Below are 19,851 nucleotides of genomic sequence, written 5' to 3'. Positions count from 1 at the left end.
CACCTCCAGGCGTGACGTCGCGGTGGGCGGAGCCCGGCCCCGCCCCTTCCGTGACGTCGCGGTGGGCGGAGCCGCCGCCCCCGGCCCCGGCCGCGCTCTCCCGGTGCGGCGGGACTCGCGGACGGCCCAGCGCGGCCATGCGGGGCCCGGGCCCGAGCCGGAGCCCCCGCGCGGCGTGGCTACCCCGGCGGAGGCGGCGGGCGCGGGGCGCGCTCTGAGGCCGGGGGATGCGCCGCCGCCGCCGCGACCATGGGCGCCGCCGCCTCCCGGAGGAGGGCGCTGAGGAGCGAGGCCATGTCCTCGGTGGCGGCCAAAGTGCGGTGAGTGCGGCGGGCCGGCCGGGGCTCAACGCCCGCCCCCGGCCCCCTCCCCCGTGGCGGGGCTTCTCGCCGCGCCTCCCTCCCCCACTCGCACCGCCACCTCGGCGCGGCTCCCCTCCCGGAGACAGCTGTGGGTGAGATGCCGACCTCACGACCCCCCCCCACACACACACACAGTGACGGGGGCTGGACAGAAAGCCACCCGGGCCGCGGCCACGTTGCCCTGGGACCCAGGGGTCCCTGGAACTGCGACCTGCCAGCCCTGGGTTTTCTGGGGGTGGGACGGCACGGTCTGCCGTGAGTGACCCCGACCCTCCCCTTGCTGGTGCCGGAGGCCTGTGTGGGGGTGGGGACCCCAGGCTCCCTTTCGGGGAGAGTCCAGAGTGGCCTGGGTGCACTGAAAGCGCACCCCGCTGTCCACCCTTCAGAGCAGCCCGAGCATTTGGCGAGTACCTGTCCCAGAGTCACCCTGAGAATCGGAACGGTGCAGGTAGGGGCATTCGAAGAGGTGCCAGGACAGGGTTGGTCCGCAGCCCCACCCCACCCCCACGCCGTAGGGCTGCTGTCCCCTGCCCCAGGCCTGGCCCAGCCCCCCGTGGGCTGTGAGCTGCTGGGCTGGCTTCCTCACGCCCCCTGCCCTCCCTGGCCCAGAGCCCCAGGAGGAGCTCAGAGTCACTCATCACCATGGCACCCACCCAGCCTGGGCCGTTGGCATGGCAACAGGCCTCCTGGCACCCCCAGGGTTGGCACCGCTGTCTCTTGGGGCCAGCTGGTGGGGGGGAGGGGAGAAGTTGGCACTGGGCGCACGGGTGCAGTGGCAGGCTGGGAGGTGGCCTGTTTATTCCCGTCCGTCCCCCACCACCAACTGCAGGTAGTGTAGCCTGTCACCCCCACGCACACACACCCAGGGCTTGGGGCCCCGGTAGGAGGAGGGTGGGAGCCTAGTCTAGGCGGAGTGCGCAGCTCCAAACACCTTTTCCGAAGACAGCAGGGGCTTAGCGTTTGGTCACTGGGGCTGGAGGGCAGCTGCAGTCCCCCCAGTCCAGGCCAGGCACTCACTGGGTGTCCTCTGCCCTCACCGCACCAGGAGAATGGGAGGGCGGGGCCAGAGGGCTGCAGTTCACCTGGTGCCTCTCCCCCAGACCACCTGCTGGCTGACGCCTACTCTGGCCACGACGGGTCCCCCGAGATGCAGCCAGCCCCCCAGAACAAGCGTCGCCTCTCCCTCGTCTCCAATGGCCGCTACGAGGGCAGCCTCTCAGAGGAGGCTGTCGGCGGGAAGCCGGCCGGTGAGGGCCCCCAGCCCCGTGTGTACACCATCTCCGGGGAGCCGGCCCTGCTCCCCAGCCCAGAGGCCGAGGCCATTGAGCTGGCCGTGGTGAAGGGGCGGAGGCAGCGGGAACGGCACCCCCACCACCACCACAGCCAGCCCCTGCGTGCCAGCCCGGGGGGCAGCCGTGAGGACGTCAGCAGGCCCTGCCAGAGCTGGGCAGGCAGCCGCCAGGGCTCCAAGGAATGTCCAGGATGCGCCCAGCTGGCCCCCGGTCCCAGCCCCTCCCCTCGGGCCTTTGGGCTGGACCAGCCACCTCTGCCTGAGGCCACGAGCCGCCGCAAGAAGCTGGAGAGGATGTACAGTGTTGATCGTGTGTCTGGTGAGGGCAGGCTCGGGGGCAGGGAGCTGATGCTGGGGTTTGCTGGCAACCACCACTAAGAGGCTTGGACAGGTGGAGGGTGTGTAGGTGCCCCACAGCACCAAGTCAATCAAGGAGTACTTCCTGGAGGAGGGGGATTAGGAGCGTCTTGATTGAGCACACAGAAAACGTGGCTTAATTAGAAAATCAGGCTGCCTTTGGGGAGTCCTGGGGAATAGTCCCTGCCCTGGGTCCCAACAAATGAAGTTCCCAGTAACCTCAGGAAGCTGTCTGGGGCCTGGCCAGGTATTGGGTGCCTCCTAGGATTGCTGAGCTGTGTGAGTGGCTGGTGAGCCCTGGAGGCTTACTGTGTCTAGAAGACACTTGAGCAGCCCCATGCCTCCTGGCTCTGAGGTCACATCCTGAAAAGCAAGAGTGCTGACTAGCCGAGCCCCCACATCATCCCAGGATACCTCCTGGGCTTCCCAGTCCGCCACCTGCCTAGGCATCAGGGCACAGGCTGGGGGTGTGGGCACTTCACCTCCATGACCTCATGCTTCTCTGATGGACACAGTCTCGGGGTTGGGGCAGGGGTCAGGGTGAGAAAGTAGAGCAAACTTCCATCCACCCCATCTGGGAGCTGTAGGGGTCCTGAGAAGGGGCAGCCCTCAGCAAGACAAGTCTCCACGCTGGGGGAGGGCCTCCACCTCACCCTCCTGGAACGGTGCAAGGGAATGGAATGTGCAGGCTGCAGAGAAGGCCCCAGAGCCCCCAGGAAAGGCTGCAGCCATTGCCCCGGCCCTGTTCCTCCTCTCCAAAGAGAAACAAAGTGAATCCTTTCTCTGGGCCCCCTGGACACAGGCTGTGCTTTCAAAGGACTGTTCTTCCACTGTAGGCAGCCCCAGGGAGAGCTGGGCAAAGACCGACTGTCACGAAGCTGCTGAGTTGTCTTGGCGTGAACAGCTGAGCAGGCACATGCTACCTTAGAGCCCCATGCCAGGGTCCGCCCACCTGGGAGAGGGTTAGGGCACCCTGGAGCTTTTCCTCCACTGGCTTTGGCAGAAGCATCGCCTTCCCTGGCAGGTGGAAGTAGAGGCTTTAGGAAGCCCCAAGCCACCCTTGCCACTTTTGTCTTGCAGATGACACCCCCATCCGAACCTGGTTCCCCAAGGAAAACCTCTTCAGTTTCCAGACGGCAACCACAACTATGCAAGCGTGAGTCGTGTACCTGATGTGTGCCCACGGCGTGGGGCCTGGGCCAGGGGCTCTTCTTGGTGCTCAGGAAGTACTGCTGGACCCTCTCCCTCCTGCTGGGCCCCCCTGCGTGACTGTTTCCGAGCGGCCCCACGCGCCCATGTCCCACCATGGCTGCCAGATGTGACGTCAGTCTCAGGGAAGGCAGGGCTGGCTCCTGTCCTCCCCCAGCCTCCCGCTGCCCCTCCCACACCCCATCCCCTTACCATCCCTCCCTCCGCACTGCCCTGCCTGCCCTCTGCTCTCCTGGCCCTCCCCTGTCTTTGAGGGTCCTCTGGGGACCCGGCCCAGGGCTGCAGCTGACGCGGTCCCCAGTGGGGGTGGTTCTCCCAGGCCACGGCCTCGTCTCAGCTCCCAGACAGCAGTGGATTTGTATCCTGTGTGCACCTTGAGGGATCACACCTCAGGAGTCCCCTGCGGGGCCGGCTCTTTCCTGTCTGGGACACGTACCTGGGTTTTCGGACACGGAGTTCCTTTCAGAGAGGCACCCTTTGCTGCAGTGCCCCCCACACTGAGGAAGCTCCCCCCCGATGCTGCTCTGGGGAGCCCAGCACTGCCCCCAGGCCCAGACCCAGCAGAAATGACCACGTCACAGCACCTGGTAGCATGAGCCCGTGACCTCCGCGGCCACGGCCCTCTCGTGGGCTTCCCACAGCAGAGCTAGTGCCCGGAGTATGAGTGAGGGGCCCCTGGAGTCGATGACAAGGGCAGTAACAGGGAACTCAGGGGGCTGCCGGGGTCGTGGCTCACTATGTCTTCTTTCCCACGCTGCCCCGTCCCGCCGTACCTCCAGCATCTCGTAAGTACCCTGTGGGACCTGGAGCTTAAGAGCACGGTGGTTGTCCCTGGGGGACCCTCCTACCCCCAGACAGGCTTGGGCAGGCCAGGGACCTGGGCCTTGAGTGTGAGGGAGAGCTGCACCCCCTCAAGTGCCAAGGGCCTGCCAGAAGCAGGGCGGAGGACAGGGTGAGACAGGCCAGGAGCCTTCTGCCTGGCCCAGCGCCCTGGATGCCCCTCCAGGCCCTGTGCTCACGACTCTGTCCCCACGTCTCGGTCCCTCCTACCTGCGGCCAAGGGCAGTGCTGACTCGTGGTGGTTTCCCAGGGTGTTCAGGGGCTACGCGGAGAGGAAGCGCCGGAAACGGGAGAATGATTCCGCGTCTGTAATCCAGAGGTAGGGCCTGCCAGCCACTCGCCACCAGGGTCCGTCTCTTGTCTGTGCTGGTCTGGCCTGGACCCACTGGGCCCTGGCAGACCTGATGGGGGAAGGGCGGTGGCGACCACTGGCCTGGCCCTGCTCTGGGGACGCAGCAGGCAGGAGAGGTCATGGAACCTGGGCCCCCTAGGCCTGTGTTTTGGGGGTACGTTGACAGTGGGACTCCAGCCAGCTAGCCCACCCATGTCTCTCCCTGCCCCTTGAACCCCAGAGCTGTGGGGTCAGCAACAAGGCTTATCCTCCCCAAACCCCACCTCAGAGATGTGGCCAGAAACCTTGTCCATCTTGGACCCTGGACCTGGGTAGGGCACACATTTGGGGGTAAAGAAGACCTGTCTCTGAGGTGGCCCAGGGACATGAGAGCAGGGGAAGGAGTGTCTGCAGGCCCCAAACCGACCTGAGGCTGGTGCAGACAGTCGTGCTGCCCTGGTCCCCGAGCGCAGGCAGCGGGAGCCCTCGACCACTTGGAGAGGGAGGCTGGTGGGGTGCAGAGTGTGCCTGGGCCCAGAGGGAACGGAAGGGTGGGCAGGGGAGGTGGGGGCCTGAAGGCGGGGGAAGTCACCAAGGGAGTGGTCCTGCGATGGGGGCGACGGCAAGAGAAGGCTTGACCACTGTGCCTTTGTCCTGGCAGCGAAGGGGAGCCCTGGAGAGGTGTCAGCATGACAGGGACTGGGTGGGACTTGCGCCTGAGTGGGCGGGGAGCGAGTGGGGGAGCGCAGGGGCGCGCGAGCCATTTCTTTCCTAAAGAGGTGAAGGCAGAGCCTCAGGCAACGTCAGGTGCGACTGCGGGGCGGTGGCGCCAGGAGCAGGGAGCATGGGGGACCGGTCCGCCGCCCACCCACTCTGGCGATCCTCACCAGCCCCCGTGTTTCTTCCCCAGGAACTTCCGCAAACACCTGCGCATGGTCGGCAGCCGGAGGGTGAAGGCCCAGAGTAAGACCCAGGGCAGGAGGGTGGGCAGGTGGGCGGCGCTGCTCTCGGCCGGCTGGGGCTTTGCGGGCTGCTAGCTGCGCGGGAAAGACCCGCGTTCCCGAACCCCGACCCCAGCCCCACCCGGGAACCCTGGACTCCGGCCCCGCCCCTATCCCTGCAACGGAACCCCTGCCTCAGGCTCCGCCCCGGGCTCCAGGCCCCACCCACAACCCCGCCCCCAACCCCCGCCGCCCCGGCCCCTCCGCACGGGCCGTGCCTCTGGGCCGGACGCTCACTCCGCCGCCCGCACCCCTGCTAGGCCTGCGCCACCGGCCGGGTCCCCAGCCCCTGCCCCCGCACGCCAGACTCGGCCCCGGCGCCGCGGACTGACGTCCTCCGCCCGCCCAGCCACGAGCGCGGCGCGGAGCCGAGCCAGCCCGGCCGTGGGTTCAGCCCGGCCGTGGGGCCCCGCGGCCCGGAGTCCGCTCTCAGGCTCTGCCCCTCCCGCCCCCGCTCCAGCCGCTGACGCCGCTTTGCTCTCACTGCAGCGTTCGCCGAGCGGCGCGAGCGGAGCTTCAGCCGGTCCTGGAGCGACCCCACCCCCATGAAAGCCGACACTTCCCACGACTCCCGAGACAGTAGGTGCCCGGCGCAGGCCGGCCCACCTGCCCCAAGAGGCTCCCCTAGGCCCCCAGCTCCCGCGCTCCGCAGGGCGGGCCTCCTGCCCGGGCAGCTAGGCTTCTGCGTTTCTGCTCTCTGAGCCTCAGTTTACCCATCTGTGAGGTGGGGGCACCTCGTGGGCAGGGTGCTGTGTGCTGCCGCAGCTCCGGGAGACCGGAGGGGCCGGGGGCTGCCCTGCCCTGCTGCTGGCTCCAGGGCCCCGGCTGGCCTGGTCCTCCTGGCATTGTGCGGGCGTCCACAGTGCAGCAGCTTGGGGGTGGAGGCAGCGGCCGGTCTCGCCAGGCTGGTGGTGGCCTCTGTTGGTCGCTGTCCCCCACCCTGGTTTTCTCACTGGCCTGGAGGACCTTCCGGGAGTCTTTACTGCGGTTTCTACCACTCGTGTCTGCGGGTAACAGCTGGGACTGGAGGTGCCGCTGGTGGCCCCCGGCCCTGGTGACCCATCCTGCTCCTCAGGTAGTGACCTGCAGAGCTCACACTGCACCCTGGGTGAGGCCTTCGAGGATCTGGACTGGGAGACCGAGAAGGGGCTGGAGGCAGTGGCCTGCGACACCGCGGGCTTTGTGCCCCCCAAGGTCATGGTGAGGTCGGGTGTCTTTACGCTATTCCTGTTCTAGCCGGTTCTGGGCTGGCGGGGGCGGCGTCCTTTTTCCTCCAGGAGCCCAACTGGCTCTACCTGGAGATGATGCGGCCATCACAGGCTGCCCAGCAGTGGGGGGCAGCCTCACGGGGCCACCCACTGCCCATGGGCTCCAAGGCGGCTGGGCCCTGAGCAGCTCCCTGCGCTGTCTGCAGCTCATCTCCTCCAAGGTGCCCAAAGCTGAGTACATCCCGACTATCATCCGCAGGGACGACCCGTCCATCATCCCCATTCTCTATGTGAGTCTCTCCCCCAGCCCCCGGTGCTGGGTGGGGCTGCTGCCTGAGAGGGGCTCTGACCAGAGTGTGGCCTGTGTCTGTTTCAGGATCACGAACACGCGACTTTTGAGGACATTCTGGGTATGTGCCCTCCAACCCCACTGTCTTCTGATCCTGGGTGTGGGGGTTTACCTACAGGCCATGGTGGGGGTGGGGGGGCACCAGGGGACAGCTCACACTCCTCCCTCCCTAGAGGAAATAGAGAAAAAGCTGAACATCTACCACAAGGGGGCCAAGATCTGGAAGATGCTGATTTTCTGCCAGGTAGGGCTCAGCCCCTTCCTGCTGGGGGCGTGGAGTGGGGGTATCAATTGAGAATGTGCGGCCTCCGAACGACCACGTGTCTGTGTGATGGGGGGCAGTGAATGGACGCCCTCTGTGTACGCCCCACGTGGCCAACTACAGTTTCTGACAGGGCGGCCCAGGACACCTGTACCTGCTCAAGAACAAGGTGGCCACCTTTGCCAAAGTGGAGAAGGAGGAGGACATGATCCAGTGAGTGGGCAGGGCTGCCTGCGGAGGCTGGATAGGGGAGTTAGAGGCAGCGTCCGTCTGCACACCCCATCCCTGCAGTCCCTCCCCGGGATGCTCCTGTTTCTGGAGCCGGGTCCTGGACGCTGGCCTGCCCCTCCTCCCACGTGGGGGCCTGGGCTGGAGGCTACCTGTGACCCAGCCCTCCCCCCACCAGCTTCTGGAAGCGCTTGAGCCGCTTGATGAGCAAAGTGAACCCAGAGCCGAACGTCATCCACATCATGGGCTGCTACATTCTGGGGAACCCCAACGGGGAGAAGGTACAGGGACCCCAAAACCCTGCCCCAGGCTTCTGGAAACTCCAGACCCACTAAAAGAGTTGACAGCGTCTAATTTTTCTACGCTCCTCTCTTCCTTCAACCCCTCAGAAGCTCCCTGTGCTTGAGCCCAGTCAACGATGGGGGGTTCCTGCTACGCCCCTCCCTCCTCCCCCAACCCCTCCCGTCCCCTGCCCTGAACTCACGGCCCCGCCCTGCCCTTTCAGCTGTTCCAGAACCTCAGGACCCTCATGACCCCTTACAGGGTCACCTTTGAGTCCCCGCTGGAGTTGTCGGCCCAAGGTGAGCTTGCCAGTCTGGTTCCCAGCCTAAGGGGTGGGGTCCAGGGGGTGAGGCCTGAACCCTGGCGTTTCTTCTTGTGCCCCAGGGAAGCAGATGATTGAGACCTACTTTGACTTCCGGCTGTACCGCCTGTGGAAAAGCCGTCAGCACTCGAAGCTGCTGGACTTTGAGGATGTTCTCTGAGGGCCGCCACCCGGCTGCTTCCGTGGACCAGCGGCTGGGGCTGGGCCCTTTGTGTGTGGCCCAGGACCGCGTGGGTCCCAGTCTTCACGGCCGCTTCAGGGCACCCTCAGATGTTGCTCAGGTTCCCTCCTGGGGGTCTGGCCCTCACCGCACCCCAGGCCACTGAGGTCGTAGCCCCTGCGGCCCGGGACGAGCCTCACCCCACGTGGCCAGGGGGTGCTCGGCAGCCGGGCGCTGATGGGGCCTAGGCCCTGCCCAGGGGCTGCAGCGCTGGGGCGGCTCCTCTCTGCAGGTTCCTAGAAATAAGTGCAATTTTCACAGCCCCAAAACAGTTCAAAGGGAAGCAGCATTATTAGTTGAATAGTTAAGTGCTATGTTACCAGTTACGGTGTAGACAACCCAGCCCAGTGTGTGTCCAGGATCTTCTCTGCCCCCAGCCCCCCAGCCCTGCCCCATTTGATCACCAGCACCAGGGCGGCCCGTCTGTGGGGCAGTGTTGCCCGGCTGTCCGGCCTGGCTCCGGCCCTGGCCGAGGCCCTGATGGTCTGTGCTTGCCCTCTTGCCACCCCTGCTTCCTCTGACCTCAGCCGCACCGGCCCAGCAGGGGTGTCTGGGCAGCCGTGGAGGGGACACGCCTCCCCTTCTCTCAAAGGAGGCTCTGGGTTGAGCGGGGCCCTGCCGCTCCCCGTCCTCCAGCAGCCGCCCGGCCCCCTGATGCTGCGGTGCAGTTCGGCTTTTGCCAGGCTTGGTCTGGAGCCCTCTCCCAGTGCAAAGGGTTCAGCAGGGGCAGGCCGGGGCTGGGCCCCGGTGGGTGGGAACCCCGCCGCACACGGCAGTGGGTGCCTGGACCCCGCAGCGGCGCTGAGCAGCGGTGGACTCTGGGGCCCAGTGGGGCTGGCTCTTGTACATAGCTGGGGCTCGGGGGCAGGCCCCCCTCCGCAGAGCCTGGGTGTGAGGACACCTGGCTCTGCCCTCAGCTAAGGGAGGAGCAAGGGCATGTGCTGGGCTCTGAATGATGTACGATATCCCTTAGAGTGACCATTAAACCTGACCCTCCGCTGCGGCCACCGCCTGGCTCTCCTCTCAGCACCATCCACTACCTCCCTGGGCCCAGAAACTTTGGGGCCTGCTGGTCCAACGTTGCTGCCATGGCTGCCTGGACAGAGAGGGCTGGGTGGGGCCTCTAGACCTCCCCTGCCAAGGGCACGCTCCATGAGAGGGTCTGGCAGCGGCGGGGATGGAGAAAAGCAGGTTCTTGAGATAGCCACAGGGGGCAGAGGAATGTGCTCCTGGAAGAGGGTCGAGAAGGGTCAGGAGGTGAGAGCAGAGACCCTCAGGCACCAAGCAGAGGGCCACCCACCCCTCAGGCCGCTCTCCGCATCTGGTCAGCAGTATGGCTGCCGCAGGATGCCAGGAAGTGACCGTGGGACCAGCTGGCCACCCTTTTCCAGATGGGCCCAGTGCTGCTTCTCCCCCAGTGGCAAAGCTGCTGCTGGGCATAGCTGGGCCTGCTACCTGGGTGGCTCCTGGTCTCTAGTGGTCCAGGGATGGGGCAACAGGCGCCAGATGTGCACATACAAGGCCACCAAGGGCTGGGCAGGACGGGAGGCCACCAGTGGACAGCGTGGGTAGAGTCTAGGAGGCTTGAGGCCTTGGGTGCTGGGATCCTGGAGGCAGGCGGCCCTTCCTGGGGTGGGCATGCCAGCTCCAGGGGCACACAGCCCTGCAGCCTCCAGATGCTTCCAGGGCATCCCACACAGGGCTGGGGCAGGCGGCCAAGCGGTCGGTGTCTGCGGGAATAGGTAGGCTCGTAGGTACGCACATGCCACATGCCTGTCCACATGCTCTCACGTACGACGTCGTGTTATCTGGGAGTTTTTAGTGCACTCAGTGCCTGAGCCATGACATATCGCCCCTGCTCCTAACACCTGCAGGCTGCCTGGTGCTGCCAGAATTTCTGTCTGTAGGCTTTTGTCTTAAACGTGCAGGCCAGGAGGCTAGCTCTCCCCAAGACGACCCGGCTACCTGCACGCTGTGCACTTAGAGGGCACATTTACTGTGCTGTCTGCAACCCTCATCCCAGGACCAGCTGGAAACTGTGTCCCATGCCCTTTCCCCTCACTTTCCCTCACCTAGTGGGGCCCTGTAGCTGCAGGTCTGGGGCTGCTTCAGCAGGACTGTCCAGCCCCCACCGTCCTTCAGGACAGCTGCGGTGGAGAAGGCCTGAGAGGTCTGCCAGCAGGAGGCTCGAGGTCTTAACGTCTGGCTCACAAGTTTCCATTCCTTGCCCCATAACCACTGAAGAGAAGCGTGGTGGAGGGACAGGGGTCAAGAGTGGGAAAAACACCACCCAGGAACAAGCCCAGTACAACATGGACAAGCATTTTGGAGAAGTACAAGCGGGGAAGGTGTGGCAGACGTGAGGGCCGAGGCTGGCCGGGGCCACCGCAGCGCTGACCCACCCACCTGCCCCAGCAGCCAGAGGTGGTGAGAGAGGCGGAAGGGTCCTTGACACGTAAGAAGCTCTTATATATTAAGTAAAGGACAGCAGTCGGGAGGGGAAGTGAGTAAAGATCTCGAGAGAGAATACAGAAAAGGAAGTCAAGGGGCTAATGAATGCACAGTCTTCTTAGCGCATTAGGGACCCAGTGAAAGCCAACAAAAGGGACGAGGTATTACTTCTTGCCTGTTGGTTTGGCACAAACATGAGGGCATTAGTGCTCTATGCTGGTGAATGTGTGGGAAAAAGGTAACGTGAGTTGATAGAGCCTTTCAGGAAGATAATCTGGCCACAGCTCTTAAAATATAACTGATACGGGGCACCTGGGTGGCTCAGTCAGTTGAGCATCTGACTCTTGATTTCAGCTCAGGTCATGATCCAGATAGAGCCCTGCACGGGGCTCCACTCAGCAGGGAGTTTGAGATTCTCTCCCTCTGCCCCTCCCCAACTCGCACTCTCTCTCTCAAATAAATCTTGAAATTGTATGTGTGTGTATATGTATATTATATGTATTATATATATATATATATATATAGCTGATAAACCAGCAGGTCTGTCGAGCCAACACCTCCCTCCCTCTGGGGCAGCTGTCCTTTGCCCTCGTTTATGCCACTGATGGGGGCAAGGCCAGATCACAGGGCCAGCTATCCCAGAAGGAGCAGATGGCTCAAAAGGCTCATTGTTAAGGGGGAACTATGGTCAGGCCTCTGTGTAAAGTGAGTAGGTAGGTGAACAGTGATGGGAGGAGTCCGGCCACCCACTGTGACATGTGTGCCTTCATAATTAATTCATAATTACCCAGAAGGCCGGGCCCGAGCACAATCCTTGTCTCTCCAAACAGCATGGGCACAGGTGGTCCCAGCCTGCCCATCTCCCCCACACTGCCCTCTCTGTGCCTCACTCACCTGCTGTGGGCCCTCCTTGGTGCCAGAGTGTGCCCCGCTAAGACAGAGCTGGGATAGGATGCCCCGGCAGGGTGGGGGAGTGTCTCCAGTCACACTGAGGCGTGATTCCCAACCCGTAAAGTAGAGGAGAACAGCCTCTCTACATGGGGATAAATCCACATATGTAATTACAGGCTGTGACGGGAGGTGTGGCCGCTCACTCCCGGCCGTGAGTGTTGCTGGGGGCAGAGGGGAGAAGACGTGAAACCTGCCCCTGCAAATGGCAGGATGGGCCAGGAAGCCACCTTCCACATCTCCCCCATGGGTGTCCTCCAGCCCGGCCTCCACTTACAGCCCCTTGAGCTTCTTCTCTGCCCAGCAACACGGGGTGCATCTGCCTCATCTAGAAGCTTCCAAGGCTCCCTCACTCCTAGAATGAAACTCACACTTGGCGCCGCCACTTGCCTCCCGCTTCCGGAAGGGACACATCGCACCAACAGCCCCTCTTACTAAGTCTGCACGCTAGGGAGAGGTTTCCGCTGACAGTTCCCATGGAGTAGTCTCTGGAAACCAGGGTCGACTGGGGGGAGGGTGTCAGAGCCCCTGTGGGAGTTGCCCCGTCAGCTGTTCAGCTGCCAGCTGAACAGGGCCAGGGTCTGTCGGAGGGCTCAGTGCAGGCTGGTTATGGAAGGAGGCACCCAGGAGGGAGCCAGGAGGCAGGGATGTAGAAAGTACCGGGAAGCCACCTGCAAAGGTGTTTACGAACCCCTAGCCCTGCCCTCAGGCCCATGTAGAAGCAACCCTAACCCAGGCCCCGCGCAGCAGACTGGCCCACTCTCAGACTGGAGACAAAGCAAAGCCAAGCAGAAAATGTGGTGAAGGGAAAGGGGATGACCTGGGACTAGAGCCACTGAGGCTGCAGCTAAAACCCCAGCATCCTCCACAGGATGGAGGCAAGACCCCAGCCTCACAGAATGGCATTCAAAATATTGCAGCCAGAAGTGGTGACACCTGGAGAACCCTGAGAAGGCCGGCCAGCAGAGAGAAGGCCTCCAGCACTAGCAACCCTGGGAAGCACTTTGGCACCATACTCAGGGTCGTTCCAAACAGAAACCACCAAGACAAAGCACAAAAGTGCAGAAACACAGCACTACACGGGCCATGAAAAGGACACTTTCCGGTATGGGCTGAAACAAGAAGGCGGATGCTGCCCTGTTCACCCTCAGCTGAGAAAACTCACCTGGCACTCATGTGTTTTGCTGCCCTGTGTATGTCCATAAATGACCATGCAAGTATTGATTTGGGGATTATAAATAATTTTTGGTTAGTAGGCAAAATTGCAAACACAAAATCCACAAATAATGAGGACTGTGTTAACAAATAAAATCCAGTAATATATAAAGAAAGAAACCAAGTAGAGTCTCTCCTGAGACTGTAAGGCTGGCTTAGTATTCAAGAAAATCAACCAATGTAAAGCGAGAGTCTAAAGAAGAAAAATCACATGAACGTATTAATGGATGAGGAAAAAGCACTTGACAAAATACAACATCTGTTTGTGAAGAAACCCTGAGCCACACAGATGCCCCTTGCCTAATTGTTCTTGTTAAGACTCCCAATTCTTTTTTTTTTTTTAAAGATTTTATTTATTTATTCATGAGAGACAGAGAGAGAGACAGAGGCAGAGGGAGAAGCAGGCTCCCCGCGGAGCAGGGAGCCCAGTGCGGGGCTCGATCCCGGGACCCTGGGATCATGACCTGAGCGGAAGGCAGACGCTTAACGACTGAGCCACCCAGATGCCCCTTGCCTAATTGTTCTTGTTAAGACTCCCAATTCTATGTTGAATATGAGTGGCAACAGTAAACATTCTTGTCTTATTCCTGAATTAGAGGAAAGCTTTCAGCTTTTCACCATTGTGACATCGGCTGTGGGCTTGTCATGCACAGCCTTTGTTATGTTGAGGTATATTCTCTCTAGACCTGCTTTATTGAGTTTTTATCATAAGTGGATGTTAAACTTTGTCAAATCCTTTTTATGCACCTACTGAGATAAACACATGATTTTTATTCCTCATTTTATTAATGTGGCGTATCACACGGACTGATTTGTGGATGTTGAACCACCTGCATCTCTGGAATAAATCCCACTTGATCACAGTGTATGATCTTTTTTAATGTATTGTTGAATTTGGATTGTTAAAATTTGTTTGAGGATTTTTGCATCTATGTTCATCAGGGATATTGTTTTTGTTGTTGTTTTGTTTTGAGTTTTTTTGGTGGCATCCTTACGTGGTTTTGGTATCAGGGTAATGATGGCCTCATAAAATGTTTGGAAGTGCTCCCCCGTCTTCTGTTTTTTAAAGGGTTTGAAAAGGATTGGTATTGATTCTTCTTTAGATGTTTGTGGAGTTTACCAGGAAAGTCATCTGGTCTTGGACTTCTGTTTGTGGGGATGTTTTCGATGACTGATTCATTTTCCTTGCTGGTAATCGGTCTGTTCAGATTTTCCATTAATTTTCCATTGAATGCCATGATTCAGGCTTGGTAGGTTGTATGTTTCTAGGAATTTATCCATTTCTTCTGGTTGTCCGATTTATTGGTGTGTAATTGTTCATAGTAGTCTCTTACGATCCTTTGTATTTCTGCAGTATCAGTTGTAACTTCTCTTTCATTTCTCATTTTATTTGAGTTCTCTCTCTTCTTTTCTTGGTAAATCTAGCTAAAGGTTGTTAATTTTGTTTATCTTTTCAAAAAACCAGCTCTTAGTTTCATTGATCTTTTCTATTATCTTTTTAGTCTCTATTTCATTTATTTCTGCTCTGATCCTTGTTATTTCCTTCCTTCTTCTAACTGGGCTTCATTTGTTCTTTTTCCTAGTTCCTTGAGGTGTAAAGTTAGGTTGTTTATTTGAGACTTTTCTTGTTTTTTTGAGGTAGTATCTACCACTATGAACTTCCCTCTTGGAACTGCTTTTGCTGCATCCCATAAATTTTGGTGTGTTGTGTTTCCATTTTTATTTGGCTCAAGGTATTTTTTTTTTTTTAAGTTTTCCTTTGATTTCTTTGACCCATTGGTTGTTCGGTAGCATGTTGTTTAATCTCTACATATTTTTGAATTTTCCAGTTTTCTTGGTGTAATTAATCTCTCGTTTCATACCATTATGGTCAGAAAGATTCTTGGTGGGCGCCTGGGTGGCTCAGATGGTTAAGCATCTGCCTTCGGCTCAGGTCATGATCCCAGGGTCCTGGGATCGAGTCCCACATCGGGCTCCCGGCTCAGCGGGGAGCCTGCTTCTCCCTCTGACCCTCTCCCCTCTCATGCTGTTTCTCTCTCGCTCGCTCTCTAAAAAAAAATAAATAAAATCTTTAAAAAAAAAAAAAGAAAGAAAAGATTCTTGGTATGATTTCAATCCTCTTAAATTTATTAGGACTTGGGGTGCCTGGGTGGCTCAGTCGTTGGGCATCTGCCTTTGGCTCAGGTCCTGATCTCAGGGTCCTGGGATCGAGCCCTGCATCAGGCTCCCTGCTCTGTGGGAAGCCTGCTTCTCCCTCTCCCACTTCCCCCTGCTTGTGTTCCCTCTCTCGCTGTGTCTCTCTCTGTCAAATAAATAAATAAAATCTTTAAAAAAAAAAAAGAGCAATTAGGCAAGAAAAAGAAATAAAAGACTTCCAAATTGGAAAGGAAAAAGTAAAACTATCACTATCTGCAGAGGACATGATATGTATAGAAAATCTTAAAGACTCTATCAAAAAACAGAACAAATTCAGTAAACTTGCAGGATACAAAATCAATACACAAAAATCTGTTGCATTTCTTTACACTAATAATGAACCATCAGAAGAGAAATTAAGAAAACAATCCCAATTACAATTGCATCAAAAAGAATAAGGGGCACCTGGCTGGTTCAGTTGGTGGAGCGTGTGACTCTTGATGTCAAGGTTGTAGGTTTGAGCCCCACATTGGGTATAGAGATTAGTTAAAAAATAAACTCTTGGGGCGCCTGGGTGGCTCAGTGGGTTAAGCATCTGACTTCGGCTCAGGTCATGATCTCAGGGTCTTGGGATGGAGCCCCGCGTCGGGCTCCCTGCTGCGGAGAGCCTGCTTCTCCCCCTGCCACTGTCCCGCCGCCCCTCCACCTGCTTGTGTGCTCTCTCTCTCTTTCTCTCTAAAATAAATGAGAGCTTAAAAATAAATAAACAAAATCTTATAAAAAAAAGAATAAAATACCTATGGATAAATTTAACCAAGAAGATGAAAGACCTGCATATTGAAAACTACAAAACATTAATGAAAGAAACTGAAGAAGACACAAATAAAAGATATTTCATGCCCATGGTTTGAACAAACTAATACTGTTAAAATGTCCATATTGCCCAAGACAGTCTACAGATTCAATGCAATCCCTATCAAAATTCCAATGGTATTTTTCACAGAAATAGAACAAGCAATCCTAAAATTTGTATGGAACCATAGAAGATCCTCAAGAGCCAAAGCAATCTTGAGAAGGAACGAAGCTGGAGACATCATACTCCTTGATTTCAGACTATTTTACAAAGTTAGAGTAATTAAAACATTATGGTACTGGCATAAAAACAGATACATAGATGAATGGAACAGAACAGAGAGCTCAGAAATAAACCCACGCATGTATGGTCAATTAATTTACAACTGAGTAGGCAAGAATATGCCTACTTCAATAAATGGTGTCGGGAAAACAGGACGGCTACATGCACAAGTATGAAACTGGACACTGCCTTATACCACACACAAAAACTACCTCGCAATGGATGATAGACTCAAATGTAAGATCTGAAACCATGAAACTCCTAGAAGAAGTTCCTTGACATCAGTCTTGGTGATGATTGTTTGAATAGGACACCAAAAGCAACAGAACAAAAGCAAAAATAAACAAGTAGTATGACATCAAACTAAAAATCTGCACAACAAAGGAAACAATCCATAAAATGAAAGGCAACCTACTGAATGAGAGAACGTAATTGCAAATCATGTATCTGCAAGGGGCTTGTGCCCAGAGCTCACACAGCTCAACAATGAAAAGACAGAGAAGCTGATTACACCATGGGCAGAGGACCTCAACAGATACTTTTCCCAAGAAGACACACAGACGGCCAACAGACACATGAAAAGATGCTCCACATCACTCATCATTAGGGAAATGCAAATCAAAACCACAATGAGATACCACCTCACAATGGTGAGAATGGCTAAAATTAACAACACACGAAAGGGAAGATGACGGCGAGGATTTGGAGAAAGGGGAACCCTCTTATACGGCTGGTGCGAATGCGAGCTGGTGCAGCCACTCTGGAAAACAGTGTGGAGGTTCCTCCGAAAGTTAAAAATAGAACTACCCTAGAACCTGCAATTGCACTACTAGATATTTATCTGAAGAAGACAAAAATACTAATTCGAAAAGATACACGCACCCTTCATTTCAACATTACTCACAACAGCCAAGATATGGAAACAATTTGTGTCCACCAATGGATGAATGGGTACAGAAAAACGTGGTGTGTGTGTGTGTGTGTAAGTAATGGAGTATTACTCAGCCATAAAAAGAATGAAATCTTACCATTTGCAATGATGTGGATGGATGTTAAGGGCGTTACACTCAGTGAGATAAGGCAGAGAATGACAGACGCCATGTGGTCTCTTACATGTGGACGCGGGCTCCAACAACAGCAACAACAGAGCCAAACTTGTGGATACGGAGAACAGGTTGGTGGCTGCAAAAGATGGGGGTAGAGAGTGGGAGAAATGGGTCAACTGTCTTGTTTTGCTTAAATAAGTTGAATTTAAAAACACACATGTACTGGATCATTGTTTTGAAAACTAGAAATTCTGGCAAAAGAGAATGTTTAAAAGACATAAATCCTAAATAAAGGGAGAGAAGAGTATTGTGTTCATGGACTAGAAGGCTGAAACTTGTGAAGATGTCAATTCTCCCCAAAATGATCACAGAATTTTCAAGAGAATGTTTTGTAGCCAGAGAGGGGCCGGCACAGAGGAACTGGAGGAGCTAAACGACTTTTAGAAAGAATGAAGCGGGGTGGGTGGGAGGCTCACACGGGCGGCAGCGGTCAGCACAGATGCAGGGGAGGTGGACACAGAAGGGCCCAGAGATAGGCCCACACGAGTGGCCATCATGCCCAGGTGCACGAGAGTTCATACAGAAAGGATAGCCTTTTCACCAACGGTGCTGCGTGAGAAGTGAGCCTTGACCTAAGCCGCGCATCTCACCAAAGATCAAATGGACCGTAGCTCTAAACACACATCATGGAACTACAGCTTTTAGGAAAAAGGAATCTTCAAGACCTGGTGTTAGGAGAAAAGTTCCCAGCAATGACGTGAAAAGTGCCGTCCACAGGAGAACATACACTGGATTTCAGCAGGAATTTAAAATTTTGCTCTGTGAAATGCATCATTAACAAAATGAAAAGACAAGCTACAGACCTGGAGAAAAAATTTGCAAACCACATACATGACAGAGGGATAGATCTAGAATATATAAAGAACTTTTGGTATCTAAATGTGGTGTCTCTTCCAATCAGATGGCGGCCCCCAAATGTGGGGCCACCCGATGGGGCGGAAGCCAGTGGAGCTTCCGGTGGAGGGGAAAGAATTCACTCGAGCAGAACAAAGGAGATAAGAGTTTCTTGTATCCACGGCCAGGGGGCCGTGGGCAGGACCACAGAGGAGAGCCTGTGTGCCACGGGGCCGTGGCTGAGGGCTGTCTTTAAAGAGGGAGGCCAAGGAGGTAGGCCACGTATGGGATTTTCCCTTGTTTGGTAACTGTGCCTGGTTGTAAGTAGCCCATTGGTCAGCAGATATTTTGGCCATTTTGAGGTGGGTCTCCTGATGGGCTTGTCTGTGTTCAGCCAGGGGGTCGCTCAGCCTGTTTGCCTGAACACCGCTTCTACAGAACTCCCTAAACTTACCAGGAAGAAATTGAACAATCCAATTTTTTAAAATGGGCAAAATGTGACACTTCATCAGGGAGAATATATGTGTGCAAATCAGCGCGTGTAAAGGTGTCCAGCACCTCGGCCATGCGTGCAAGTTAAAACCATAATGTGGTTTCACTGTGCACCCATCAGATTGGCTAAAATTAAAAATCATGACATCAAAGGCCGGGGATGCTGCAGAGAAGCCGGACCTCACTCCAGAAACAGGCGGTTGAAATCCAGTTACACATGACTTGGCCACGTGCTCAGCAGTGTGTCCCTGGGTGAGTCGGGCACCAAGGTCCTCAGCGGCTCCTCGGAGCCCGAGCGGAAAGTCCCCGGATGCCTTCGACAGGGGCAGGCCACGCAAACTGCGGCCTGTCCAGACGGTCTGACTCAGGCCCAGGGGAGGGACTGGGCGTCTGTGGTGGCTGCTGGGCCTCGCGCTTCGCCCTGCATGGAGGAAGCCAGGCTCCACTTATTCCCGTAGCCTTCTCCCAGAGGCCATTGGCGGTGGAGCTGGTGGGGGCAGGGCACGACCCCAGGGGGCACAGGAGGGGTGCAGGGTGATTCTGACTGTGGGGGTGTTCCTGTGAGTTTACACATGTGCACAAAAACGGGGCAATTTCATTGTACGCTCGAAACAACCAAACACAGCTGCACTAAGGAGCTGAACTCACCCTCCTCCCTGGACCACAGGCTAGTCGGGCCTCCTCCGGCCTTTGCTCGAGCCAAGGCCTGGGTCACCAGACTCCGACCTGCCCGGAACCTGAGCCCGGCACCTGGCTTCCCGCTGGGGGAGCGTGGGGTTGGAGCGCAAAGTCTGCTTAGCCTCCAGGGAGTGGTGGGGGCCCACCTGGGCGGTCACTGAGTGGGGCAGGTGGGGCAGGGGCAACCCCAGGCCGCAGGTGAGGGGATGACCCTGGGTGGTGGTGGGGTGGGTAGAGTGTGATCCTAGGTAGTGGGGGATGACCCCCCAGCAGAGGCCTGAGCTCAACCCCCCTAAACCTCTGTTGGCCAGTCTGTGAACTAGGGGTGGGCAGTACCAGCTCACAGGGGATCCTTTTCCCAGGCTCTGTCACCTGTCTGGTGAGGTCCAGGCGGAGGTGGGTGGTGACTAGCTGAGGGAGAGGCAGGAAAGCACCTGCCAGGTGCCTGAGGGACCGCAGTCCAGCTTTCTCCTTGTTGCAGCCGGCTATCCAGCACCCAGGTGAGGGGCGTCTCCTAGTCTGAGGGGTGCTGTCCTGGTCTAAGGGGGGCTGTCCTGGTCTGGGGGTGCTGTCCTGGTCTGGGGGGTGCGGTCC

General features: G+C 57.1%; 2 protein-coding genes across 12 annotated transcripts in view; both read left to right on the top strand.

Moving 5' to 3' along the window:
• Positions 1 to 90: 90 nt before the first annotated feature.
• NSMF (NMDA receptor synaptonuclear signaling and neuronal migration factor) lies at positions 91 to 11,187 on the top strand. Of its 7 annotated transcripts, none has more exons than XM_081804042.1 (15): positions 92 to 320; positions 749 to 810; positions 1,463 to 1,972; positions 3,091 to 3,166; positions 4,226 to 4,378; positions 5,301 to 5,353; positions 5,881 to 5,974; positions 6,471 to 6,591; positions 6,806 to 6,889; positions 6,976 to 7,009; positions 7,122 to 7,192; positions 7,344 to 7,423; positions 7,617 to 7,719; positions 7,944 to 8,019; positions 8,105 to 11,187. In XM_081804042.1, exons 1-15 carry the CDS (start codon positions 250 to 252, stop codon positions 8,200 to 8,202), a joined length of 1,686 nt encoding a protein of 561 aa, XP_081660168.1. In that variant the 5' UTR covers positions 92 to 249; the 3' UTR covers positions 8,203 to 11,187. The 7 variants fall into 7 exon arrangements, with proteins under 7 accessions (XP_081660171.1, XP_081660168.1, XP_081660174.1 ...); XM_081804044.1 differs by having other exon boundaries at positions 93 to 320; positions 4,310 to 4,378; XM_081804043.1 differs by having other exon boundaries at positions 93 to 320; positions 4,286 to 4,378.
• Positions 11,188 to 19,390: 8,203 nt separating this feature from the next.
• Positions 19,391 to 19,851, top strand: part of ENTPD8 (ectonucleoside triphosphate diphosphohydrolase 8) — a 5,889-nt gene continuing 5,428 nt past the window's right edge. For 2 of the 5 annotated variants that reach the window (XM_031032434.2, XM_031032432.2), the window contains exon 1: positions 19,475 to 19,757. The gene's annotated coding sequence lies outside the window, so the exon portion shown is untranslated. The other 3 variants (XM_031032430.2, XM_081804023.1, XM_006737383.3) reach the window with 3 other exon arrangements.

Source organism: Leptonychotes weddellii, chromosome 14 (genome assembly GCF_054177405.1).
Source record: "Leptonychotes weddellii isolate Sample4059 chromosome 14, ASM5417740v2, whole genome shotgun sequence".
NCBI lineage: Eukaryota > Metazoa > Chordata > Mammalia > Carnivora > Phocidae > Leptonychotes > Leptonychotes weddellii.
The sequence above is the reverse complement of the archived record's forward strand: the minus strand, read 5'-3'. Positions and strand labels throughout refer to the sequence as shown.

Excerpts from the sequence above, each read along its gene's own strand:
- NSMF (XM_081804042.1), top strand. The coding sequence starts at position 250 with ATGGGCGCCGCCGCCTCCCGGAGGAGGGCGCTGAGGAGCGAGGCCATG. Across the intron at positions 321-748 it reads TCGGTGGCGGCCAAAGTGCG|AGCAGCCCGAGCATTTGGCG; the intron begins GTGAGTGCGGCG and ends TCCACCCTTCAG. Across the intron at positions 4,379-5,300 it reads TCCGCGTCTGTAATCCAGAG|GAACTTCCGCAAACACCTGC; the intron begins GTAGGGCCTGCC and ends TTTCTTCCCCAG.